At 41.6% G+C, this 27,802-nt stretch overlaps 1 protein-coding gene across 3 annotated transcripts; it reads right to left on the bottom strand.

Annotated features, from left to right (window-relative positions):
* On the bottom strand, positions 1 to 27,740 carry pou2f1b (POU class 2 homeobox 1b; the record flags this gene model as incomplete). Of its 3 annotated transcripts, none has more annotated exons than XM_080038165.1 (14): positions 1 to 6,519; positions 6,735 to 6,808; positions 6,916 to 7,258; positions 7,375 to 7,489; positions 7,713 to 7,889; positions 8,212 to 8,357; positions 8,507 to 8,648; positions 8,804 to 8,977; positions 9,080 to 9,171; positions 9,904 to 10,081; positions 11,814 to 11,990; positions 15,338 to 15,435; positions 15,943 to 16,008; positions 27,695 to 27,740. In XM_080038165.1, the coding sequence occupies 14 exons, from the start codon at positions 27,738 to 27,740 to the stop codon at positions 6,254 to 6,256; spliced, it is 2,094 nt and encodes a 697-aa protein (XP_079894291.1). In that variant the 3' UTR covers positions 1 to 6,253. The 3 variants fall into 3 exon arrangements, with proteins under 3 accessions (XP_079894291.1, XP_079894293.1, XP_079894292.1); XM_080038167.1 differs by having other exon boundaries at positions 9,964 to 10,081; XM_080038166.1 differs by having other exon boundaries at positions 9,904 to 10,078.
* Positions 27,741 to 27,802: the final 62 nt, after the last annotated feature.

Here is a 27,802-nt window from a genome sequence, read left to right as displayed (position 1 = left end):
AACACTTGGAAAATGGTTTAATGATGTTTACAACAAAAGAGAACTGTACATTAACAGTAAAAGATTATCTTTTATGTGTATAAAAACAAAAACAAACAAATACAGCAGACAAATGCTTCAAAATCTACTATGTATCCTGATTCACATACTTAAAACTCCTACACAATCTTTCAGTTCTATGCCGCGATGACAGTAGGCAGGTTTCTTATTTTATTTTTTATTATAGTCATACAGAGCAGTGACCCTCAGTGTTGTTGTCCTTGATGGAAAACCAGAACGCTTTACATTAAGAGTTCTGTTGAGACCATTTCTTTATCAGACTGCATAATAAGAAATAAAAAAGTTGAGGACACATTCCTTTAAGATGAGCCCAAGCTTCCTACACGAGTCGTTAATGTTTTAGAGAATGCATTTCTTGAGATAAACGGACATAATATGTACATAGTTTGTGTTTTTTCTTTGTTTTTAGTTTTTTTTCCTCATTTTTCTCTCTTGTTGAAAAGCCATGGTCACTTGGGCTGTGAACTGATAAATCACACACATGACACACCCAAAAAACATACAAAAATACTATATCTTTTAACCTACCAAGAGTAAGACAGTTCTGCAATTAGTTCCATGCTGTGACAGAAAAAAGAGATTACAACAAACAAATGAGAAATAGACGCTTTACGCCCAAGCTTTTCTCAGAAATATACCAAAATATACATCTAAGCTTTGGAATTACTGAGGCTAGGACTGAAGCCAGTGCTGGGTTTGTCTCTTAATACACATGCTGCAGGGTGGAAGGAAGGAAGAGGAAATAGAGAGAGAGAGAGAGAGACACACACAGGACAGAGAGATATCTTTGGTATCTGCATTTGTCAAAAAAGTTAAATATTTGGATTTTTGCCTTTGGGATAGCGCTTGCGAGGTCCAACAACCTCACTCGGAGTAAAGCCTTAAACAAAGTGTCACTGAAGCCCGTCGGTCTGAGCCAGAGGGATGCATAGTGTCACAGCTGATCAGAGTCTGTAGTGAACAAGAGACCATGTGAGAAAGAAAGAGACGGCGGACAGGGAGGAAGGGGGACACAGCAGTGAATTTTTAGGGACCTCAGAAAGTGTATTTCTCCTGGAGACAACAGGGTAATGTCCTGGGGCTATACAGTGTACGGATGATGAGGAAGAAGTCAGACACACTTTGAGCGAGGCAGGAAAAGCATTTTAACCACAGTCCTTGAGAGATAGAGAGAAAAAGCGAGGCGGGGTGGGGGGGCATCCTAGCAACAGTGCTCAAGACATACAGAGTCATGAGCATGTACAGTGTGTACAGGATTAACCCTCAGTGTGTATTAACAAACAATCATCCAGCTACCACTTAGATTGGTTTGTGTCAGTGGGAGAAGCCCGCTCTCCCTGTTTTGACCCCTCCGCACTCTGACCCCTCCGACCCCCGCCCTACAGGCACTGAAACCGCAGCGTTTTACGAACACATTCGCATGCAATAGAAAAACTATTTTTCTTTCGAGGACTCAGGGGTGAGAGTGCGTGCGAGGCCGGGATTTGATGCTGAGCAGTGAGGCGGGACAGGGCGAGAGAGAGAGACAGAGAGAGAGACAGACGGCGTCATATACAATCAAGTTAGAAGTCTTTGGTTAACGTTGGTACCGCGGGAAAGCTAAAGAGCAGGCTGTGGGAAGACGCGTACATACCTGCACTCTGTCATAGTGAAAATAAAACAATTTAAAAAACAGGATTGTCAAAATCATAAAAGTGTTTAAACATGGAAGGGGGGGGGTACTTATGTGATAAAAAGTTCACTTTAACTGACATTTAAGAAATAGTATACATTAAAAGAAGCTTTTGTCTCAAGTTACAACAAACCATTTTAAAGTGATGCTGAAATACATTAGTGTGCAGCATAAAAACACCAAAACTGTGAAGAAATAAAAAACAGCAGACATTCATGAGTACTGGTATGTAACATGTCTCCCCCTTGTGATGGCAATTTTCCACAACCCTACACAAAGCACAGGAACGAGCAGGCTTCTCCACTGACAGTTTGTATTTTCATCTCTTTTTTTATGTGATTTTTTTTCTTTTTATATATTTTTAATTTCACTAGTAGGTTAAAGCAGGTTTCACTCAGTCTTGAGTTAGAAATGAGGTATACAACAGCTCCATTTTGCCTTACTGGTGCTTCACACTTCCTTTGTGAACGTTTAAAAACCAGCAAACCAGTGTGGTGGGTCAACGTACTACAACTCGACGCATTGGCTGATCCACGAGAACTTGGAAGTCTCGAACGCTCAGGACCAAGTAATGAAAGTAAAGCGTCAAAAGCCAAGCCAGTGCCAAAAACCCCAGTCAGTCAGATCATTAGTCAGACTATCACAAACTATAGTTTTACCTTTATATAAGCTAGCTTGCTTGAAAGGATTTAGTTTATCAGTAGAGACCCACCCTTTAGACAAAACTAAATTACATCTCACTATTTAAAGAAAAATGCTCTAAAAACATCCGCTGCAAGATGGAAAAGATGCACCATAATGGTTTGCAGACTGCCCTCCTTATTCTCTCTCGTTAAGACACACACGCACACACCCATCTGCTGGAATTATTAGTAAAGCTTTTCTCACAGGTATCCTTAACCTGTCTGAGTCGCACCTAAATAACATAGGTAGCAACATAATAGCGCCCCAAAAAATGCCCAAAGTACATTGTATTGTTTCAGTGAAAACAATGCACCAAGTGAGCTTAAGGCTCAAGCTCAGTCACTCACACACGCACACAACAATGCTACAATGCTCATGTCTTCTACGTAACAATAAGGCATAAATGATAATGTTAATCTTTGTCAAACTAAGAAAGCCAGTGATCTTGCCCTCTCACTATACAAAACAATTAAAGGCATAAAGTATTATTTAAAAAATAAAATCAAATGATTGTTAAAGACAGCACAACAAATCAAGTCCACAGCGACTCAACCAAAAACCACACAAAAATAAAAAATATTAAAAGATTAAGATCAGATGCTTCAGTCAGGAGTGCCTAAAGTGGCCCCTCCCGTGGAAAAGACCTCGCAGATACACGACAGACACAGGTGTCAGCGACTCACGAACCTCCATTGCGTGGTCTCACATTTCTTTTCTTATTAAATTGTTTTGGTCTTGTTGGTTTTCAAAAGAAAAATTGCTATTTTGCAATAATAAAAAAGGAAGATTTGGGGGAGATTTTTCTTTTCTTTTGAGTAAGCATGATAAACACTACATTCAGTCTTGATAACATACTGGTTCAAATATAAAATATGAATATCTTACAAGTGTTTATATATATATTTATATGTATAGAATTAAGAAAAGATCGTTTCTCTAATTCTTAAGTCTTTCCTTTGATAAATATTTCAGTAACATCTTATGTTGCCGATGGCAACTGGTTCATCTTGCTAGAACATGTTCAACTCTTTAGTAACTACAAACAGCACTGGAATAGGTCTGAGTCCCATCAGCCCATTGTGGCCTTAAAGACAGGGAAACCAGCAACATGAGCAGCCAGACACCTGCCTAGCTGCAACGAGAAAGGCTTTTACTTTGGCAAGGATCTCTAAATAATATTCAAACCTGGAAATACCCCATAAATAGTAGTACTAGAAAATAGCAGTAGTAGGTTGTCCTTTTTTATGTATGGTTCCTATGTATGGTTCATCGGTATAAACTTTGAATGGCAAAACCAGACAGTACTTATACATTCTACACTGTTCTATACACAGAAATGTCTAAAAGTGAACCTTATGTTTAAGTGCTGCTGAGGTATATTCAGTCAAAATAATTCAACGACAGAAAAAGAAGTACACAAGAGGATAACTTGGACAAATTTCACTGCGTACAGTCTCAGTGATTTTACTGTGGTAATTTGTTTTCTTGGTTGGAAGCAGCTGGCATTGCTACTTTTATGTGGGGTTTTGTTGAATGTGTAGCACAATAACAGTACTTTGCCCAACGCTGCGTTGGGTAAGATAAGTTGTCAGGTTTTAAAAACTAGTCCTCAGACAGATTTAGGGAGCAGCATATTGTTTCGTAACATGCTGGTTCAAAATGGTGGGGTCGAGAGGAGGTGTAGTATGTTATCTGATGATCAGGTCTATGCATTTACAAAGGTAAGCCCTCTACACAGGGAGCGTCTAAACCACAAAACCTGATTTCCACAGGATGTAGTCGTAAAGCTTTAGGTTAGCATGCCGGCCTCTCAACAGCTAAACTCCACCGGGAGTTCCAGCAGCAAGATGTTAAAGCTAAGTTTCAGTGATCCTTATCCAGCAGCACCGAATCAGCAATATCAGGTATTGGCCGAGGCGAAGGGGGTCATTTATCAGCAGTGTGGAGTAGAGATCGTGTGAACGTCAACCCGCGTGCACGGACAGGCACAGCAACTACTGAGGAAAACCACTTTGGTTCAAGCTGTTGTTTTTATGGCTGAATATTAGTACAAAACCAAAAAACAGAAACCTTTCCACTATGCTTCAGAATTTGGGCAAAACCGCTACCAAACTGGCCAAAACAGATGAAAAGAAAATCAAGCCATCAAATGGCTCATGATCAGGCGTCAGGGCGAGGCCCCATGATAAAAAAATAATAATTTCAAAAGAGTTGAAAAGAAACTAATTTCTCATGCCCCAACCCAGAAATCCATCTTCTTTTTTGGTCAGTTGTGCTGCCATTTAAAAAGTGGAGCTATGAGACACTCGGTCAAAAAGGTCATCTTTGGAAAATAACCATCAAAATATTGCATTTCTATATTCTGTTGATAATGAAGAGAAATTCTGTACTCATAAATATATTGACTAGACTAAGCTACACCAACTACACAGCAATGATCTTAACAAATATTTTTGGTATATCTTAAAGTACATAAGTCAGTCAAATGACTGCAGACAGAAAAGAAAAAAACAAAACAGAATTTCATTCCTCCCCAAACAGGCAGACTGCAGCTCATCAATCCAGTTTTTTGGTACAGATACTGTGCACAAGTAGGTACGACGGTACTACTATTTAAAAAATGTAGAAAAAGAAAACAAAAACACGATACAATAACCCCATCGAGCCAACGGCACCATACATTTGGTATGATGAACATGCCCCCCCGGACTAGTCGGCCGCAGAGCCTTTTGGATCATGCAGTTACTGAACTCTCAGCATCTGCTTGAGCTGTAGACAACACATGCAGACTTCTAATTCCTAGCTCTGAATCCAAACATAATATACAGTTTTCCAATAGACCACCATCCAAAAACAGATCACCCATAATCAGACACAGGGCTGCATGTATGCAGCTCCTTTCAAAGCTATCAATGTAAAATGTTCAGTCATTTCTATCAGTGTCTATGAGACCATCGTTCTACAAAAGCTCGTTGGCTACGTTGCCACAGCAGCGAAATGTAAAACTCAGTGTTTCCAGAAAGAGAGACTCGGAGGGAAACGGTCCCTCCGACCCTTAAAGCAATGATAACCTTTATATCGGCCACTTATTACTTGTTTTTAAAGCCTTATAACCACGATTAAAAATTGATAATTAAATCTTAACTTAATATTAGACTTACAAAGTTCTGAAAATGTTAAAAAAAATTATATATATATATATATATAGAAAGAAAAGATTAAGGGACAAGAAGTCTCTACAATATAACTTTGATATGAATTACGTCAATGCCTGTCCCAAAAAAAAAAAAAGATAAATTAAAGATGGGGTGACATACAAACCCCCATTAGTGATGATGAGTATTTGGGAATTAGTAGTAAATCAGTTTTAGTTTGAATGTTAAAAAGAGAAAAATTCTAAAGTTTTTGGTTAGAAGTGTTTCAGAGAAAAGTCTGACCTGGAAAGAGGAGGATATATATATATGTATATATATACAAAAAGTGAACAGCTTGAGTGCCGAGGATATTTTTTCTTCCTGGGACACTTTTCAAGATTCATGAGGAGCGGCAGGCCATCTGTCCACTGTTTGTGGTAGAAAATCCCCATCCAAAAATCATGAAGGAGAAGACAGGAAACAAAGTGAAAAAAAAATAAAAGTCAACCCCAACCTCATTTGAGGTTGTTTTCTTTTTGGTGGCAGCAAAGTAATTAAATAATGATAGATACAATGGGGAAAGAACGTGGGCGGTGGTTAGTGAAGCACAGAGCCTATATCAAACGGTCTCCCCTATACCCTACATGGTGTGATAGGAGTAGTGCACGACATAAGAAATAGGGGCGATCATTCAGGACTGGCTTCACTGAGCCTTGGAGGCAGTGGTAATGGTTGAGGCTTGCACAGGCACAGCGGCCGCGGTGGCTTGATGGTGGCCGTCAGTAGTGAGCTGCAGCCCCCCCGCCCCGGCAGACACCAGGCTGACCGGGTTGCTGGTAAGCAGCGACAGGTTCTGGGGGTTCAGGAAGAGCGGCGTGGTCATCAGGTTGTTGCTGCCAGAGGTGTTGGCGAAAAGCAGGTTCCCTCCGTCCAGAGAAGTGATGGGGATAGAACCGCCAGAGGCCAGAGCTGTGGAGAAAAGATGAAAAAAGTTAGTGCATTTAGAATGAGAGCAAGACAGAGGGTGTGTGGAGGAGCTGGAGTGAAAAAGAAAATAAATAAATATACAGTAATTCAACTGATTAAAATGAATTAACAATGAATAAAGGAAAACAGCTTTCGGTGTACGTTAGAAAAAAATTGCAAGTTAGTATTTAAAACATTGTCATAACATTGGTACACACCTTGGATGGTAGCCAGGGTGCTGTTGCTCATGAAGTTACCAAGGCTACCAGGAGACAGACTGAGCAGGGTCCCCCTAGACACACAGACAACATCATTTAGATCAATAGAGAGGACACCATTAACTGAGCTCCACACAAGTAATATTCAAAGGCAGGTTGTTTGAACATGACCAATACTAACCCTTGTAACCCTTGAGCGAACTGGGACGAAGTCATCAGTCCCGGGTTGAGCCCTGCAGCAGCGGCGGCCATAGCAGCAAAGCTGGCACTGGTGGGTAACTGGGAAGCATTCTGCAGCGCCGCAGAAAGCCCTTGAGACGTCACCATCAGCTGACCCCCGCTAAAAGCGTTGGCGATGGATGTCGGGGCCTGGGTGAAGATGGTTTGCGCCTGCATGGCAGCCTTGCTATCGGAGTTGCTGGACATGATAGTTGTCAGTGACGGGCTTAAAGATGGGGAGCTGGTTGCAGTAGTAACCATAGGTGCAGTGGAGATGACGGACGCTGTGTTTCCGACTGTCGAGCCTTTAAAGGGAGGGTCCGGAGAAAACATAACATTAAACTTGAATTATATCATTATGTGTGACTAGACACACATCCACCTTAAGGCAAACACACGTGTGAAGCGCACACATACACACCTGTGAAAGACAAACCGGAGACGCTGGTGCTAGTGAGAGGCATCACTGTGTTTACAGTCAGAGTGGTGGGTGTGTTAATAGTTGGACTGTTCACAAGGCTTGCTGTGCTGGCCACCTGGGCGGGAAAAAAAAGTGGGAGGATTGAATGAGCTGCACACAAATATAATGCCACATTTTCAAATTGTATCTAATCCCAGAGAACACTATTTTTTAAATCAATATGTCGAGTTAAACCTGCAAATACAAGTTTATCTCATCCTCAGATTGATCCAGGAACATAACGGGGACATCTAGGAGGGAAACATCCTTGAAGAAGCATTTAGTGTATCCATTCTTACCATTGGGCTACTGGGGGTAAAGATGGTTTTGATGGGGGTGCAGCCTCCACTGCTGGGGGGGTTGATCCTCTTCTCTTTTTGCCGGCGATTGCAGAACCAGACCCGAATCACCTCCTTCTCCATGTTGAGCTGGTCGGCGATCATGGTGATCTCTTCAGAGGTAGGTTTTTGGTTCTGCTTGAAGAGGGCAAAAGACCAGGGATTCCATGTGAGCACTGAGGAAACTACAGGCTTGAGTAATTTTGCTTCTGGATTAGAGCTGCTGTAGGTTTATGCACTATGACCAAAACTGTATCACATGATCATTTCACAGTTTACTAATTAAACACTGTTTTTAGGGAATTTTGGCTTTTTATTGATAGATGTAAAGAGAGAATTTGACATTAAATGTAGGAAGACAGTGGTAAAGACATGCAAAAAAAGGTTGCTTTGATCCAATGGGCATGCGCAGTAAACACTCAGCTACAAAAGGTAACTATTGTTAATATGAATATCCAACCTCCAGAAAGCTCTTTTCTAAGGCCACTCGGATGTTGGTCTCAATACTGGTCCTCTTCTTTCGTCTGCGGTTGATCCCCTCTATGCCCATGCCTGGGGAGCCCATGGCACTGGGACTGGACATGGACTGATCGGATGTCAGGTTCTCTGCACAAACAGCACCGACATAAAGGAAGGGAAGAGAGGTAAAGACACGGTACTGTCTTAATGCACAATCCCCGCTGCCCTTTGCCCAATACGCGAGAACAAAACAGATATGAAAATAATTTTAAAAAATAAAAGGTTTAGGGACAAACCTGCATCGTTGAGCCACTTCTCTAGCAATGGCTTGAGTTTGCACATGTTTTTAAAGCTCAGATTCAAGGCCTCAAAGCGAGAGATGGTAGTTTGGCTGAAGTCGTTTCCATACAGCTTCCCCATGGCCAGGCCAACATCGCCCTGGTGAGAAGTAGGGGCATCGGAGAGGGAGAGAGACACATGCAAAATGTTAACAACAGCATCACGGTTAATTTGACACGCAGGCAAGGACCTTTGATATAAGTTAAATATTTCTTTATTCACTACGACCTTATGCTTATGATAATAATACAAACCTGTGTGAAGCCCAGTTTGATACGCCTTTGTTTGAAGGTCTTGGCAAACTGTTCCAGTTCCTCCAGATCACTAGGCTCCTCCAGAGTCGGGGTATCCAGCCGTTTGGGGGGCGTCTGGCTGTGGGGCAGGGACAGAATGGGTGTGGCTGCTGTTGTGCGGGTTGGAGTTGCAGGCTGTAAAGAAACAACAAAATATAACAACAAAGGTGAAATGTAGAAGAATATAGAGTTGTTAAAAAAAAATGTGCATCAAGCTTAAACGGCATTATTGCAAACCTGAGATGCAAGTGTGATGCTTGGTTGGGTCGGCAGGAGGTTAGCTTGGCTTTGAGGTAGTTGAGTTAGAAGACTCTGGGCTTGCAATATGCCTACAGGGTGAAAGACATGGGAGTGAAAAATGCATCTATAACAATCAAATACTTGGACTATACTGTATATCTCATCGTAAATATGCTTGGAAATCAAAACACAACTTCAAGCGCTTTTCCATTACATAGTGACGGCTCAACTCTACTCTGCTCTACTCGCCTTTGGTACCGGGAACTTTTTTGGAGGTTGTTTACTATTACAAGAGACTACCCATGATAGCACCGCTTCTGTGTAGCTGGTCGCCATAGCAATGTAAGCAGCTAATGTGAAGCGCTTATGCGTTTCTACTCAGTCTTCATCAGGGCGATTGTTTGTTTATTTTGTTATTGGATGAAGTAACATTAGATCCTTCTTCACTCAGAAAAATGTGTCGTGTTATAGCAGGCTGCCCTATTGTATTTACATTTTTTCAAGATACTCATCTACATCGCCATCTCTTTAAAGACTCGCTGGTAGACTCATTTCGTGTGGCCCTGTCCAGCTCGCCCTGGGAATTTTGTCTTCGATATCCAACATGAGGAATGGCTGTACCGCGTCGAGCGACCACTGCGTGGTTGTCCGGGATGGCGTTTTTGAAAGTAAAACAAAAACTGAAGAGAAAGCAAGCTCAAAAACTGCGACCGCTACAGTAGCTTGGCCGTTTATTGTGCAGGATAGGAAGCCGCTCATTGATGATGCAATAGCAGAGATGATTCTCTCTGACCAATCACCGTCTAGTACCTGGTACCTACTGGGTGAAGTTGAGTAGAGTAGAGTAGAGCCGGTACCATGAAATGGAAAAGCGCCATTACTGTGTTGGGCCTGCGGTGTCTGTGAGATGATGAACTGAGGCTGCAGTTGTGTGGCGATGTGGTGGCCGGGCTGCACCAGAACAAACTGAGGCAGACCTAGACTCTGCTGCTGGAGCTGCTGCCAGAAAACAAAAGAACAAGAATGATTCCACTACAATCATGGGGAGAGCCACATATCCAAAGTTTGGCACAAATACACTGACAATACATGCATAATAATTCAATCAATTATGCCAACCAATGCTGAATTTTATATTTAGGTATTTGCAGTAACCCATTTCAGTGTTGCTATATACAGTCCCCTCCATAAGTATCGGAACAGTGAAGCCAATTCCTTTATTTTTGCTGTAGACTGTACACCAAAAGATGAATATGAGACAATAGCTCAACATTTCAGCTTTCATTTCCAGGTATTCACATCTGGATCCGATACACAACTGAGAAGATATCATTATTTGTAAAGGAACACCACATTTTTAGGCGAGCAGAAGTATTGGAACAGATAGACTTAAAATAAATTAAAGTGAACAAAACTTACTATTTTGTCGCAAATCCTTTGCTTGCAATAACCGCATCAAGCCTGTGACCCATTGACATCACAAAACTTTTGCATTCTTCTTTTGTGATGCTTTTCCAGGCTTTCAACGCAGCCTCATTCAGTTGTTGTTTGCGTTAGGGGGTTACTCTCTTACGTCTCCTCTTTAGCAGGTAAAATGCATGCTCTATAGCGTTTAAGTCTGGAGATTGACTTAGACAGTCTAAAACCCTTCCACTTCTTGCCCCTGATTAACTCCTTTGTTGTGTTTTGGGTCATTATCTTGCTGCATGATGGAGGATCTTCCAATCAGTTTGGTTGCATCTTTCCTTAAATTGTCAGACAAAATGTTTCTGTAAACTTCTGAGTTCATTTTGCTGTTGCCATCATGTGTTACATCATCAATGAAGAATAATGAGCCCGTCCCAGAAGAAGCCATGCAAGCCCAAGCCATGACATTGCCTCCACCGTGTTTCACAGATGAGCCTGTGTGTTTGGGATCATGAGTAGATCCTTTCTTTCTCCAAACTTTAGCCTTTCCATCACTTTGGTAAAGGTTCATCTTGACAACAACACAGTAACACATGATGGCAACAGCAAAATGAACTTAGAAGTCTACAGAAACATTCGGTCTGCCAATTTAAAGAATGATGCAACCAAACTGATTGGAAGATGATCCATCATGCAGCAAGATAATGATCCAAAAAAACTGCAAAAACAACAAAGGAGTTCATCAGGGGCAATAAATGGAAGGGTTTTAGACTGGCCAAGTCCATCTCCAGACTTAAACGCTATAGAGCATGCATTTTACCTGCTAAAGAGGAGACCGAAGCCCGAACCCCCCAAAACAAACAGCAACTGAATGAGGCTGCGGTGAAAGCCTGGAAAAGCATCACAAAAGAAGAATGCAAACGTTTTGTGATGTCAATGGGTCACAGGCTTGATGCAGTTATTGCAAGCAAAGTATTTGCGGAAAAATATTACGGTTTATTCACTTTAATTTATTTAAAGTCTATCTGTTCCAATACTTTTGCTTGCCTAAAAATGTGGTGTTCCTTTTCAAATAATGATATCTTCTCAGTTGTGTATCAAATCCAGATGTGAATACCTGGAAATGAAAGCTGAAATGTTGAGCTATTGTCTCATATTCATCTTTTGGTGTGAAACCCAAATGTTTCCAGTCTACAGCAAAAATAAAGGAATTGGCCACACTGTTCCGATACTTATGGAGGGGACTGTATATCAAGCCAGTTTACATTCAGGAAGTGTTGTAAGGACTTGCAGAAACCCTGTTACATGGGTGACAGTGTCTTACCGGGGCGATCTGGATGGGCTGTGACAGCTGGGTAATGGGTGTGGCTGCGGAGGCAGAGATGCTGGCCCCAGTGGTGCTGTTCTGCTGGCTGGCTGAATGCTGCTGCACGGCGGCAGCCAGGAGCTGAGCCTGGGCCTGCTGGATCAACATCTGCTGCTGCGCGGGGGTCAGGGTCAACTGAGGAGCCGAGACAAAGACCAACGCACAGAGAAAGTCAGTATCTGTAGACCAATCAAGTGTTTTGTTACATCATGGAGATCGGATGAGTTAGGGTTGTCATGACACTTTAGTTCTGGCTTCAATACCCATGGAAAGTTTAACATCTAACATGAAAATAACTACGGTCCCACAGCAAGATACTGTACAAATTTTATCAGTTACATATTAAAGGATTTCTGATAGATTCCGAGTTTAATTACAGTATCTCACAAAAGTGAGTACACCCCTAACATTTCTTCAAATATTTCATTATATCTTTCCATGCGACAACACTGAATAAATGACACTTTGATACAATGTCAAGTAGTCAGTGTACAGCTTGTATAACAGTGTAAATTTACTGTCCCCTCAAAATAACTCGACACACAGCCATTAATGTCTAAACTGTTGGCAACAAAAGTGAGTACACCCCTAAGAAAAAATGTCCAAATTGGGCCCAAAGTGTCAATATTTTGTTTTGCCATCATTATTTTCTATCACTGCCTTAACCCTCTTGGGCATGTAGTTCACTAGAGCTTCACAGGTTGCAACTGGAACCCTCTTCTACCCATTCATGACGACATCAAGGAGCTGGTGGATATTAGAGTCCTTGCGCTCCTCCATCTCCCGTTTGAGGATGCCCCAAAGATGCTCAATAGGGTTTAAGACTGGAGACATGCTTGGCCAGTCCATAACCTTTACCCTCAGCTTCTTTAGCAAGCCAGTGGTCGTTCGGAGGTGTGTTTGGGGTCGTTATCATGTTGCAGTACTGCCCTGCGGCCCAGTTTATGAAGGGAGGGGATCATGCTCTGCTTCAGTATGTCACAGTACATGTTAGAATTCAATGAACTGTAGATCCCCAGTGCTGGCAGCACTCATGCAGCCCCAGACCATGACACTCCAAACACCATGCTTCACTCTAGGCAAGACACACTTGTCTTTGTACTCCTCACCTGGTTGCCGCTCCACACTCTTAACACCATCTGAACCAAATAAATGTATTTTGGTCTCATCAGACCACAGGACATGGTTGCAGTAATCCATGTCTGTTAAGTAAGTAAGCCGTAGTCTGTTTGTCTTCAGCAAAACTTTTTGTGGGGTTTCTTGTGCATCATCTTTAGAATAGGCTTCCTTCTGGGATGACAGCCATGCAGACCAGTATGATGCAGAGTGCGGCGTATGGTCTGAGCACTGACAGGTTGACCCCCCACCCCTTCAAGCCCTTCAGCAATGCTGGCAGCACTCATACGTCTATTTTCCAAAGCCAACCTCTGTGTACGACGCTGACCACGTGCACTCAACCTTCGTAAACTGGGCCGCAGGGTGGTATTGCAACATGATAACGACCCCAAACACACCTCCAAGATGACCAGTGGCTTGCTAAAAAAGCTGAGGGTAAAGGTTATGGCCTGGCCAAGCATGTCTCCAGACCTAAACCCTATTGAGCATCTTTGGGGCATCCTCAAACAGAAGGTGGAGGAGCGCAAGGTCTTTAATATCCACCAGCTCTGTGATGCTGTCATAAATGGGTGGAAGAGGGTTCCAGTTGCAACCTGTGAAGCTCTAGTGAACTACATGCCCAAGAGGGTTAAGGCAGTGCTGGAAAATAATGGTGGCCACACAAAATATTTACACTTTGGGCCCGATTTGTAAATTTTTTCTAAGGGGTGTACTCACTTTTGTTGCCAGCAGTTTAGACATTAATGGCTGTGTGTCGAGTTATTTTGAGGGGACAGTAAATTTACACTGTTATACAAGCTGTACACTGACTACTTTACATTGTATCAAAGTGTCATTTCTTCAGTGTTGTCCCATGGAAAGATATAAAGAAAAATGTGAAGAAATGTAAGGGGTGTACTCACTTTTGTGAGATACTGTATGTGCAATGAGATTAACACTAAAATAATGCTCCATTTGTATATACATTAAAGTCATAGTACTGACTGTTTATATAAATGTTTCCTATTGACTTTTCACAAAGTTATCGAAGCAGTATTGAAACTTTCGTTATCATGGCAACACTAATATTATATGAGCTCAGACAAGCTAACGCAGAGACGACTCATGCAGTAGTGCAGATGAGCATGTTGATGTCATGTTCCAACTCAATTCCACATGCACAGTAAACATTCACTCCCACAAAAAGCACGATAAGAGCCCCATTCAACCCGGCAGGGCCTTCTCAACTACTGAATGCCCCCGGGAGAGAACATGGATGGATTGGATATGAAACGTGGTTGGCCTGACCAGAGTGTGCAGACGCATCAAGACTATGTCCAAAACTGCAACTCCACTATTATTTGGACATAGCCTTGCAACCACTGGCGTGAACAGGCAGAAGGACAGAGGAGACACCAGCACAGACTTTGGGCAAACGACCATTTCATCACCCAATCTTTCAGCCAGGGTTGATTATGTTGAGGCGTCACCCCAGATGCATGACTACTACGACTATTTTCATTTTATTTAAAGCAATGAGGCAACAGGCCACTTACTCCAGCAATCTGTCCCCCGGCCAACATTAGCTGTGTTTGAGGCAATACGCTCTGCTGGACGGAGGTCGGAAGAGCACTCGAGTCTTCCGACTTAGACTAGTGGAGGTGAAGCAAAGAGGGGTAGGCTTAGAGAGAGGTAGGAGAGCATCCTACAGGCATAACTGAGCATATTGACAGCTTGAGAAAGGCCTGCTCAAATCACTTCACGTTATTGTTGGCATCATACAGATAACAAGATCCTAAACTTTGTAGCTGAAAGCAGATTGGAAGGATTTTAATCAAGACAAAATCAAAAGTCTTAGTAAAAATGGCATTAAACTTGAAAAACACAAAAAAACATCAAATCTCTGAGCGATCCACAATGAGCTGAAATTTGAATTCAGGAGGATGTGAGAGTAAGTGGGTTTTTAAAATATGCTGCAGCCTTCAGAGACAAGGAAAGTGAATGGAAAGGGAGGGGAGAGTTGAGATGCTAATTAAAATAACTGTTATGCGGTGCATGTAAATTCTGCATAGATTTGCATATTCTCGGCCATCTGTTTCCAAGCAACCGCAGAGCAGCTAATTAGCATACAGGGTTGATTAATCTGCCTTGTTGCCAGGCGACTAAAGGAGAGCCTTGGCTCATTTAGATGAAACCCTCTCTGTTTGTGCATGTGTATGTGCATACCTCACACCTTATGTCACTTTAAAACTATAAACTGAGCTGCGTCACTGTACCGAAACGTGATCTGTTAACACATATTTTCCTTCCAAAAAGAAATTGGACAAGTTAAAAAGAAAAAAAATCACTCAAAGGGTTTGGGTTTAAGTGTGTAATGGTGTGCATACCTGTTGGAAGAGGGCTTGTGCATGTGCGTGTGCATTCGTTATTGCACTCGTGGTTGACATCGTCTGCCTCTGAAAGTCAAATCCATTTAGTTGGATTCCTGAGGACAGAAATGTAGTTCATGAAACACAGTGACAGAAGATGCACCTGTAATAGAGCATTACACAGATGTGTTAGAAAGAATGCAGGCTGGTGAATCACCACAAAAAAAAAAAAAAAAAAATAGAAGCAACGATTAGCAGGGACTTATTTTTGCATTACACAATAGGAATGTAAAGCTAAGCACTGAATCATAAATGTTCACTCTGAGGTCGATAACTCGAATCATAGAATCACTGAAGCGCTGAGACAGAGCAAATTACTGTGACATTCAATAGGATCAACTGAGGGAAACTGCTCTATGAGGTAAACAACATTTTATTGGACAAAGATGAACGCTCACAGGGGTTTTGGAAAGCTGTCATGCCTGTTTTATTAAGTCAATAATAAAAAAGGTAGAAAGTAGTGAGCTTCGTCTGATTTATTTAGAAATGTGGTTGTAAATTAGAAACCTGTTGCATGAGGCAAAAAACAATCAAAAAACATAACAAAGTTGGAGGTCACTCACCGGTGTTCCCGTCACCACTTTCCATTGCACATTTAGTAGTTTCTGACTGATTATTCACTTTAGCATCTGGAAGAGCCAGACAGAGACAGATAGTGAGACAAACTCACACCTACTGCTGGTTAAAATAGAACAAGCCCTGTCTCAATGATAAGAGAAGTGCACAAACTGTTGTCACATGAGCATATTCCCATTATTGCATGATATTCCTATCATACGATAACATTTGAGAGCAAAAATTACGCAAACCAACTATTTGTGGTAAGAGAATGACATCATATCTGATGTCCCAATTAATACAATCAACTCTTACAGGTGTCATTTTGATTCACTGTGTGCCCAATCAACCTTTCTCGTTTCACACAGCGACGCCAGGCAACAACAAAACCCAGCTGAGCTCCATCACAACAACTTCATCAAAAAAAACTCACCCGCTATTGCTCCACCTTTGTTTTCCAGCATGGTCGCGGAACCTATCATGTGAAATGGCCTTGCCGGAGCAAACCCAGCCCGACGGGGCGTCCGGCAGCCTGTTCCTCCTCCCACTCCCTCCCTCTCTTCACTCTCTACTGGTCAGCGGCGGCAAAGCAGACTTCAATACAACCAGAGCTATGACACAGACACAGTAGCACTGTCCACCGCACGGTTCAATGAGCAACACTGGGAGACGCACACTGGGAAAGCCAAAAGGGTTTAAGCAAACAGCTCTCCTTCGGTCTCTCTCTGCAATTTTCTTTTATTATAGCTCGGCCCCTCTCCCTCTCTTCAACAGTCTCTCTCTCTCTCTCTCTCTCTCTCTCTCTCTCTCTCTCTCTCTCTCTCTCTCTCTCTCTCTCTCTCTCTGTCTCCTGTGTCAAGATTGTCTGTACTTCTGAAAAAGTTCAACCTCTCCTTCTCTTGCTGGAATGAAACAAGCGAACAGTGCAGCTGGCGGCCTCCTCCAACTGGGCTCCCCTCCCTCCAAACTCTATAATGAAGCATAATCAGTATTCAGCTGATTAAAGCCGTATGCAAATCTTCCCCTGCCTCGTTAGCAATGCAAGGCTTTGAAGTCCTGCGAGCGACGCATTTCACACCGGGCTCTGAAAGCTTTCTGCATAATTTAAACCCCTATAAATATTTATCAGCTCATTAGCATATTAATTGGATGGCTTTTTGGAGGACGATAAAAAACAGGGGAATAAGGACGACACAGGGAGGAGAGGGGGGAAAGAAAGTGCTCAAACTAGCACTTGGCGCAGCGGAGGGAGGGAACGGCACAAGACCAATTATTGTGCAAGTGCACGACAAAAAAATAATTAGCTAAGAGCAGGTAAAGGGCTAGAGATATCCCAGAATGCAGTGTGAGGCCTGTCGGGGGAGGTCTGGGCATGTTAGCAAGGCGGACAGCATTAATAGAAGGTCTGAGACTGCTCGTTCGGAGTCACGGGGACTGGGGCTGTACTGCTAAAAAAAGAAGGGAGTAAGAATGGGAGGGGGGAGACGCGTTCAATCGGAAATAAATAACTCTGCATTAATCCTCCACAAGCCTGTCATTACTGCTAGACCCCCTGTGGCTAAAGCATTCCACAGCGGGCGTCTACAGAGAGTGGGTGGCGGGCTATTGCGTCTATGTTTATGAAGTGTTTGAGGATTAGCATATTTAGATTAGCTTTACATTCCATTAGTATTTCATTTGGGGGCGCTTTAAAATTCATTTCCAGCACACCCAAAGAGTTAATACGGCGCAGGGGAGCAGGGGTTAATAGAGGCCCTGCTTTGGAGCAGTACAGGTGTCTAGTGAATCTACAGTGCTGTATTGTGGTCTACAGGGGAAGTGGCTTACTGACTAAATCCACAACAACTGCTCAAAGGCCAAAGCTCTAACCAACTTCTTAAATTTTCCCGCTGTCTGACGAGAGGCATTTACACAACGGTTGGCCGAATCACACAATGCAAAGAGAGAGCACGGTGGTGTCGACACACTGCGTCCAGAATTACAGAGAGGCCTTTAGTGGCAGTGTGTGAGGACAGTTTTGTATAAAATATTGAGAAATGTCTGTCAGGATTCTCAAGAGCTAAGGGGGACTTCTTAAAATGTCTGGATTTTTCCGATAGCCTAATATTTAATGAGTAAAATAATAAGTATATTAATGCTCAGCCACACACCAATATGATATCATTCTGTTTTTATCATATCCCTCCTTAACACAAATACCCGAATCAATTATTTTCAATAAATCTCATAGTTATCCCTTTTATTTTTTGTTAGGTCTTTGAAGTGTCAAAAAAAGTAGAAAAAAATGCCATAAAAACCCAAAGTTTAAGACTTCAAATAATTTGTTTTGTCAGTCCTAAATCCAACTTTATTCTGTTTTCTATGCTTTATTAGCGATATTCTCACATTTTACAGATGTTCAGTAACCCCTAAGTTCTGTTAAATGCAGCAGTGCCCCTGTAATAAAATTTTAAAAAATGGACACTCACTGTATGATACTCCATACCCCACTCTACAATGCAGTGTTAACTCTAACTGCCGTCCACTGTTTACTGAGATAGCCACTGTGGGATCTCTAAAGATACCACACTAGTGTAAAAAATCTGGAAGGGGGTGGGCCTCTCTGACCTCTTTAACAATCCCATCATGCAACCAAATGAGAAAAAGCAGAAGTGAATGCAAAGGCACTTATCAGCCGTGCACTTCGACACATGTACAGTTACTTGGTTGAGCGAGTTTGCAAAACCCTGCTGTGGAACAATGCATTATACAAATATCCTGCAAAGGGAATTTTAAATAGGTATCTCATTAGCACTGTAATATGGGAAGGCTGGCTGAATACTGCAGAGCCGTTAATGTGAGCGCAGAGAGATTCAAAATGAGACAGAGCAAAACTTAATTACTACATCCACATTCTGCCCTACTATCTATTTTCTTCATCTTAAAACACCGAATATATCAAGACCCTTTTTTCCAAATCTGGACCAGTCTGAGCATTAAAGCTCACATATTATGCACTTTGCTGTCAATTTTATATGGTCTAAGTAGTCCCTAATACTTATTTTTTTAAATGTTTGCTGAAAAACCCATTCAGATCATTTATTGTAGCAAGCCTCTATACCCCGATGTTCCTCTGGTCTCAGGATGACCTACAATCCCCTCCATAAGTATCGGAACAGTGAGGCCAATTCCTTTATTTTTGCTGTAGACTGGAAACATTTGGGTTTGACACCAAAATATGAATATGAGACAATAGATCAACATTTCAGCTTTCATTTCCAGGTATTCACATCTGGATCTGATACATAACTGAGAAGATAGCATTATTTGTAAAGGAACACCACAATTTTAGGTGAGCAAAAGTATTGGATTTTATTTTATTTTATTTAAAATAAAGTAAAGTGAATAAGCAGGGCTGTACGCTTATTTTTTTAGGTAGTAGCACTGGTGCTAGCAATAAAAAAAAATCAGTAGCACAAAAACTAATTTGGTAGCACACAAAGTATGATCGAAAACGTGCATAACCTTAACCCTTGCATTTCGCTGTAATTACCTTTGAGCCTGTCATCTTGGTCTCATTTGAGATTCTCAATTACTATTATATCCTAGTGTGTGCAGTAATAATTGTAGAAAAATTAATAGGGTTGCACTCAGGGGCGTAGCACCAAATTCTGGGCCCCTATACAAAAAGTCCTGATGGGCCCCATGAAAGGCGGTCTTACAATACACATGGCTCTCTGAGCCAGACAACTCCACAATATTTCATTTGATGAATGACCAAATCATTACTTTTACCGGTGTTTCCCCCAGAAAATGTCTTAGTCAAGGTGGTCACTGGCCAGGGTCACAGGAGGGCGAACATTTTGGGGGTATTTTGCTCAAAGATGCCAATGCGCACTATAGAAATAAACAACTGTTTATTTGAATACAAAAATACAACAGACACTGACCTTACAGTTGTGCAATTTTGTTTGCTATGTGCAGGTAAAATTTTACGGACAGTACAAAACACAATTAAAAAACTTCTACTGTTTTGGTGCAATGCTATGCTGACACTAAATACAAATAATAGACCATACACTTGTGTATGCACAACAAGTGCAAATTCAACTTTTTAAAGTTTCTTTATGGATGGGGGGCTGTGATTATTGTGGACAATAGGCCTACTGTGATAGCCTATAATTCATTAATGGTTATTATTAGCCAACTTGCTTGATTTATTTTTAAATACAAAGGTTATTGGTTGTTTTGGAACATGTATTGAAAATTCAGAAAATTAATCTTGTTGGCCTACACTAGCATGCCGTTCTACAAATAACTCAATAGTTGAAATAATAAATACAATGTGTTTTCCCCTTAAAATGTCTAAATGCATTTCAAAGACAGTAACAGTGTGGCACTTCTGTAAGCTTACTGAAACTTGCAGGGGCCATCACTCTCATGTATTTATCAGACTTTTCTCTGCGCTTTCTGAGCCGATAGATAGGTTGTGTTGCCACAGTGATGTGGAGTCTTAAACTGTTCTAGCTTTGCCAGCACTTATTTCTGTACTGCTAAATATCCCCATAGAAACATCGCTGCGTTTATTTTCGCCACCAGTTCAATTCAATGTCGGCTTGCTCCTGCTTACTCTCCCTCACACATGCCTTAGTCATGCGCAGGCCCCTGATCTCCTTGCAAGGGTCAGGGGCCTATCATGAGCCAGTCAATTATTTCTTTTTTTGGAATGGCATTGTTCAGGGCCTTCGAAGATCGGGGCCCCACATTCAGTTTAAAAAAAGAAAAAGTTTTTTTTTTTTTTTTTCTGATGGGGCCCCCCCGTGACTGTCGCACTTTCCCCCACAGTCTGTCGGCCCTGGTTGCACTGATTGCAATTTAGACAAAATAACCTAACCTGACAATTCCAATTTTTTTCTGATTCAGAATTATTTCTTCCCATAAAACTATAAAAATAATATCTATCTATATATTTTTTGTATATACACAGCATATCATTATTATATTAATGATAATTTAAAAAAAAAAATGTAAATGGTAAATGGACTTGACTTATATAGCGCTTTTCTAGCCAATTTTCTCAGCCCCAGCCCCAAAGCACTTTACATATCTTACCACATTCACCCATTCATACACACACTCATACACCGATGGCAGTAGCTGCCATGCAAGGCGCTCTCTGAACCATCGGGAGCAATTTGGGGTTCAGTGTCTTGCCCAGGGACACTTCGACATGTGGCGGGTAGGTGGGGAATCGAACCTCCGACCCTGCACTCCAGAGGCAATCTTCCTACCCACTTCGCCAATGTCCTTCTGTTAATTACAACCAAACTTTAAAACATTAAACATAGCCTATTAAATAAATAAGTATACATATTGGTACAATTTAGGATAAATTGAATAGGTTGTTGTAAATGTGTTGGGAGTAGCCTAGTTCTTCAGTGGCTTATTTCAAACTTTGAAAATAGACTACTGTTGATTTTTCTCAGCAGCTGAAGGATCTTTGCCTTTGAAGCTAGCACACTGCAGGGCTGTGAAGCGCTAACTTCCTGTTCTTACCGGCTTCAAAATAAAAGTCAACTCATTTTTGGCTAGCAACAGACTTTTAATGTGAAGGCGCACAGGAAATGTTCTGTTTGCACACGCGCTAACTTAACTGCAATAAGAGCCGTCTCCTTCCGGTTATTACCGTTGGTGAAGTTTATTAGACGGTCGAATCGCCACACGAGAACAGATCCCGAGCACACATCTTTAACCAGCCAAAGTGGCCGGTAGACTCAATAACTTACTCGCCTAAGACTACATTCACCCGCATTTGGAGAGTGTTAATGTAGAGCCCTCTAAGCAGTGTTGTGCAGCGCTCTTCTGTGTCTCAAAGAGACAGCATCTGCTCATTAGCAAGCTGTCGCACTAGTGCGAGTGGACTTGTATTCATCATCGCACGTGATCAATTTCAGTAGCAAATGCGATCAAAACTGTCGCACTGTACAGCCCTGATAAGACTTAATATTTTGTTGCAAAGCCTTCGCTTGCAATAACTGCATCAAGCCTGTGACCCATTGACATAACAAAACTTTAGCATTCTTCTTTTGTGATGCTTTTCCAGGCTTTCACCGCAGCCTTATTCAGTTGCTGTTTGTTTAATCTCTTCCGTCTTCTCTTTAGCAGGTAAAATGCATTCTCTATAGGGTTTAAGTCTGGAGATTGACTTGGCCAGTCTAAAACCTTCCATTTCTTGACCCTGATTAACTCCTTTGTTGTTTTTGCAGTGTGTTTCGGGCCATTATCTTGCTGCATTATGAAGGATCTTCCAATCAGTTTGGTTGCATCTTTCTTTAAATTGGCAGACAAAATGTTTATGTAAACCTCTGAGTTCATTTAGCTGTTGCCATCATGTGCTACATCATCAATGAAGATTAATGACCCCATCCGGGAATAAGCCATGCAAGCCCAAGCCATGACATTGCCTCCACCGTGTTTTACAGATGAGCTTGTATGCTTGGGGTCATGAGCAGATCCTTTCTTTCTCCAAACTTTAGCCTTTCCATCACTTTGGTAAAGGTTCATCTTGACAACAACACAGTAACACATGATGGCAGCAGCAAAATGAACTTAGAAGTCTACAGAAACATTCTGTCTGCCAATTTAAAGAAAGATGCAACCAAACTGATTGGAAGATCCTCCATCATGCAGCAAGATAATGATCCAAAAAAACTGCAAAAACAACAAAGGAGTTCATCAGGGGCAAGAAGTGGAAGGTTTTAGACTGGCCAAGTCAATCTCCAGACTTAAACCCTTTAGAGCATGCATTTTACCTGCTAAAGAGGAGACCGAAGGGTGTAAACCCCCAAAACAAACAGCAGCAACTGAATGAGGCTGCGGTAAAGGCCTGGAAAAGCATCACAAAAGAAGAATGCAAAAGTTTTGTTATGTCAATGGGTCACAGGGTTGATGCAGTTATTGCAAGCGAAGGATTTGCAACAAAATATTAAGTCTTATTCACTTTAATTTACTTTAAGTCTATTTGTTCCAATACTTTTGCTCACCTAAAAATGTGGTGTTCCTTAACAATAAATGCTATCTTCTCAGTTGTGTATCAGATCCAGATGTAAATACCTGGAAATGAAAGCTTGAATGTTGATCTATTGTCTCATATTCATATTTTGGTGTCAAACCCAAATGTTTCCAGTCTACAGCAAAAATAAATGAATTGGCCTCACTGTTCCGATACTTATGGAGGGGACTGTATATTGGTGTCTGCAGCCTGCGATCTGGCTGGCCCCTCCCACCTCTCTGCCGGGCCCTCCCACCGTCTCTGCCGTGCTCTCGTGATACTAGACAGACACTGCGTGACTGCGAACACAGTGTTTACCCGGAGCGAAGCCATACTTTGAACAGTTTGACATGACCTGACATGATTAAAACCAGTGACAACAGTAGCTTCAAAGTTTGATTTCTACAGGAATAACTTCCCACCCTTTGTGGTGTTAAAAACGAGGCATTATTAAACTCCAATGGGAAAGCTAAGTTAGTGTAATAGAAGCAAACGTTGGGTGCTACTCCCGAAGCTACATGCTACACTAGGTAAATAACAGGCAAACAACCATTGAGGAGATTCCTTTTAGTTTCACCGATGGAATTACTACACAAGTAGTTCCCTAAGCTTTGTCTCGTTATAAACGCGGCATTATTAAGACTGCTGTGATTAAGATAAATTTGTGGATTATGAGCAGAATGCTTCTGTGTTGGTTTATGCAACACTCTGCATGGTTTGCTGCACTACGGGCATCTTGTCGTTTAGCGGGGAAAACAACATGGCTGTCGCTCGGAAAATTTTCCAGAGGATCTCGGGGCCGTGGACCAATAAGAAATAGGGGGGTGGGCGGGGGGTTATCATAGACTACTGCACGGTGACTACTGCACGGTGGAAGTTTCTGGTTACTAATGTGGGGGGGAAGCATGGACATATAAAGAAAATATGGGGGTGTGGCTGTGCCGACTGTGACGTTATAGTCGGCGAGAATTCTGACTGGAGTATATTGGAGGGGAGGGGTGGGGGTTTCAGAAAGGGGGAGAGGGAGAAAAGGAGAGATTGTTATTTTTTTTTATATTTTGGCAGTCTCTAGGCACACCGTGGACCCATGGATATGTTAGAACACATTGAAAAAGTGCATTTAGCATAATATGTGACCTTTAAGCAGATTTTTGGGACGGCCTGGATGTATGGTCACGGCAGATAATCTTTCAATTTAAGGGGAATTAATAACTTGACAACCTAAAGCTTCCCGTTTTAATGCAGAATCAACTTGCATAGCCAAGAACTCTTTGAAATAGCTTTTAATACCAGCCGACGCATTAAGCCCACACAGTATAACAACAGATGGTACAAAACCCAAACCCACAGATGATCAAGATGAAGGCTGCAGTGTAATTTGAGGAACGGCAATGCCGCTAACACCACTCTAAAGCTACTGTGGTATCTCTTGGGTGGTCATTAGCCAACTGTCTATAGGCTAACTGGGGAACTCAATCTAACTAAATAAAAGGGAAGTTTCTACAGGGTGGCAACTATTGAATTAGAATAATATTCACATAGGAGGCTGATATTATTGGCACATAAACTCATGTTTTTCTTGTAATAGCTCAATTCTGCACTTTTAACTGAATTGAGACAGACTGTTTCCTCCTGCTACCTTTCCCATGTTTGCCCATTTTGAAAGAAGCCATATTTGAATTGATTGAATACTTTCTTGCAAAGGTCTCTGTTTTCACAACTAAGGTTTGACCAATGTTAAAGCTGTCTGGAACATAACATCTGGCAAATGTTTACTATTATCTTTATAAAAGCAGACACATGAGAGTAAAATTGAAAACAACACCCTGTCTAGTACTTGGATACAAACTTTTACCTAAAGTATTTCCTATAGGTTTTCTATATTTATCTCTTTTCCAAATGTTTAGTATATAAGTATGTTGTTATTTGCTTTAAATACACAGTTTTGCTGATACTGGTCTATCTATAGCAAAATGTCTGCTTTACCTTACAAAGAAAGCTGGATTTGCGTTGTTTAGTCATGACATGCTCACTTTACTACAGATCACCAGAGACAATAAGTTATCTGTTGTGAACTCACCACGCAGCTCTGATTAGTTATGATATTCTTCCTCCACAGTGAAAAGGCTTGTCTAAAGGAGCCTACATGGAGGCCTTCTCAGCACTTTGAGATGGCATGTGCTGAATTTATTACTGTGAATGATGCATTATTCATAACAAGTGTGTTTACATCAATGAATATTTATGATGGAACTACAAGGCTCGAATGAGGCTGGAACAGTAAAACTAATTAAATGAGAAAAGTAACCTAAGTGTGTGGTTGACTGAATTATTCCTGATATGTTCTGTAAAGTTGCCCAGATTAATAAGTTAATTATACATTATATATTTTTCCTTATAGCTTATTTCTAGTCAGTGGATGGATATCATTTTACAAAGTGCAAACAAACTAAATCTTGGCTTGGCTTACAATAAAGAACATAATTTAAGATCATGATTGTCCTTCAATATCTCACAAATTACCTGTAATGTGATACTGTCGTATTTGTTACGTGTGGTAGGGATGGCCATTTAGAATTTTTTCTTTAACCGGTTAACCACAAGAATGAACAGTTATTAACCGGTTAACCGTTAAGATTTAATGTAGCCTATTTATAGTGAAATACATGAAGCATTATAGCAGGGCTCACGACCTTTTTTTGTTCCAAGGACTGGCATATTCAATTAAAAACAATTCAGGGGCCAGTAGCCAATTTAAATGCCTACATTTTGACATTCACACAGCACCTTGTCTGTTGTGAGAAGAGGTCTAGTATGCGAATGTAGGAGCCGAAAGTGCAATAAGTGACTGAAATGTACATACATTTACACACACACAGGCTTAGCGGATGGGTAGCCATTGTGATATCAAAATAAGAGTCCGGATTTGAGTGAAATTAAGATGAATTAAAAAAAAATTAACCGTTTAACCTTTAGTATTAACCGGTTAAAGATCTTCTTAACGGTTAACAGGTTAACCATGGACATCCCTAGGCAAAGTTAAGGCATGCAAGCAGAGAGTTTTGCCTCATAAAAAATACTGGTTATTTAAATAACCAGTAAAGCCATGGACACCAGGATACATTTATTTGTTAAAACAAACCAGGTAAAGAAACACACAACAATTCCTGTTTTGAAACGTCTTCCTTGGCATTATAACTCCCAACTACATCACCCCTTCACTGTCATAACCATCTATTTTCAAAAATGGTTTCACCTATTCCTCTTTGACACCCTTCTGTCTGGCTTCTGTATAAAAGCCACTTGAAAATCACAGATAATAGAAACCCAACCTCTCTACTGTTGCTACAATACACTTCAGATTTTAAAAAAAAGGAGCAGGAGAAGGAGAAGAAAAAGAGGGGGTGGGGAGGGGGCATCAAGCTGTGTCTTGCCCGGCTATGAAACCTGTAGAGTGAATAGTAAGAAACTCCTGCCTGCTATTATTGTGGGGCTTCCGGAAGTGGGCCTCACTACAACCCCTCCCTGCGCCCGAGGGGGGCGGGGGGACACACAGGTACAATCTTTGTATTCCGCGCAGACATACTGACTGGGTCGAAGAAAAAATCCTGCAACAACGGTGCGACGGATACCAACTTTTAAGTTTTCAGGAGTCATGAAAAGTTGAAAAAATCAATTTGCCTAAATATTCTAATGAGATGGATTAACAGTTCGCCAGAAGGATAACTCCCACTTCAAGTTTATAAAAAGAAAAACACTTCAAACAAACTGTAGAGAAAACCAACAATACAGCACTATTAACGCCATCTGTACCAGATAACCGCCACAATGTTGTTTATACTGTAGTTGAATTACTGTAAACCAACGGACCTGGTTAGAGTTACAGGAGGATACCTGTTCGTTCACGGGGAAGACAACCGCGAGCAATTTGAATAGACTAGATTATACTAACGCTGGCCAGTCATTATGTGCGTGTAGCGTAACGTTTGTTGTGTTGACATGCAGTGGAGGGTGGAGGAATATGCTGAACTCCGCACTCTGGTTGAGGCAGGCCCGCATGAATAACACAACAGGCTGCCGAGGCTCCGCTGCGCCGAGCACAAAAGGCTGAGAGGAAAAAATGCCCTGCTATTAAAGCCCACCGAGCTGACACTGTATGTAACAAACAACCATAACAACGAGTTAACGGGCCGTGCTTGGCTGCTACTGTTCGACATTTCCCCTCGTGTAAACAGCAGTCAAAAAAAAGAAACAAGCGCAGCCTCTGCCCGGGCTCTCCAGAAATGAATATGCAAACATGTTTCAAAGTGTGCATCAACACAAAGCCGAGCGCTAGCACGAGAGCTAACGCTAGCCCGCTAGCCCTCTCATTTCTACCAAACCGCCTCAGCGAAACATCTTAATATGTCACAGATATGAACCGGAGTCACGTCGGCGATTACTAATAAAATATGCTAAATTGTATTTGTCGACAGAGGTATGAATATGTAGCGGCGTACAGCGGTCTAATCACACAAAGGGGGGAGGCATGTTTCCATGTAATTTGCCGTCGTTTCCTCCTCTGTCAAATTACACTTGGCTTAGCTGTGTGTAAACTAACAACAGCGCCCGACATCACCCCGATCTGTTGCTCAATCTGCGTTTTCATCCGCACTCAGTGTATCATAAATTGTAGAGTAACACAGTTTGAATATGAGTATGAATATGTAAAATGCTGTAATCATTACCTGGTCCTGAACTCTCATCTTGACTCGCTGCTCCTCCGTCCGCCATTTTGAATATTTAACCCAAAATCCCAGCCCTGAGCCTACCAGTGCTACACACACGCACACACG

The sequence above is a fragment of the Ammodytes marinus genome (assembly GCF_949987685.1).
Source record: "Ammodytes marinus genome assembly, chromosome: 12".
NCBI classification, from domain to species: domain Eukaryota; kingdom Metazoa; phylum Chordata; class Actinopteri; order Uranoscopiformes; family Ammodytidae; genus Ammodytes; species Ammodytes marinus.
Note: the sequence above shows the minus strand (reverse complement) of the source record. Positions and strands in the feature narration are given on the sequence as shown.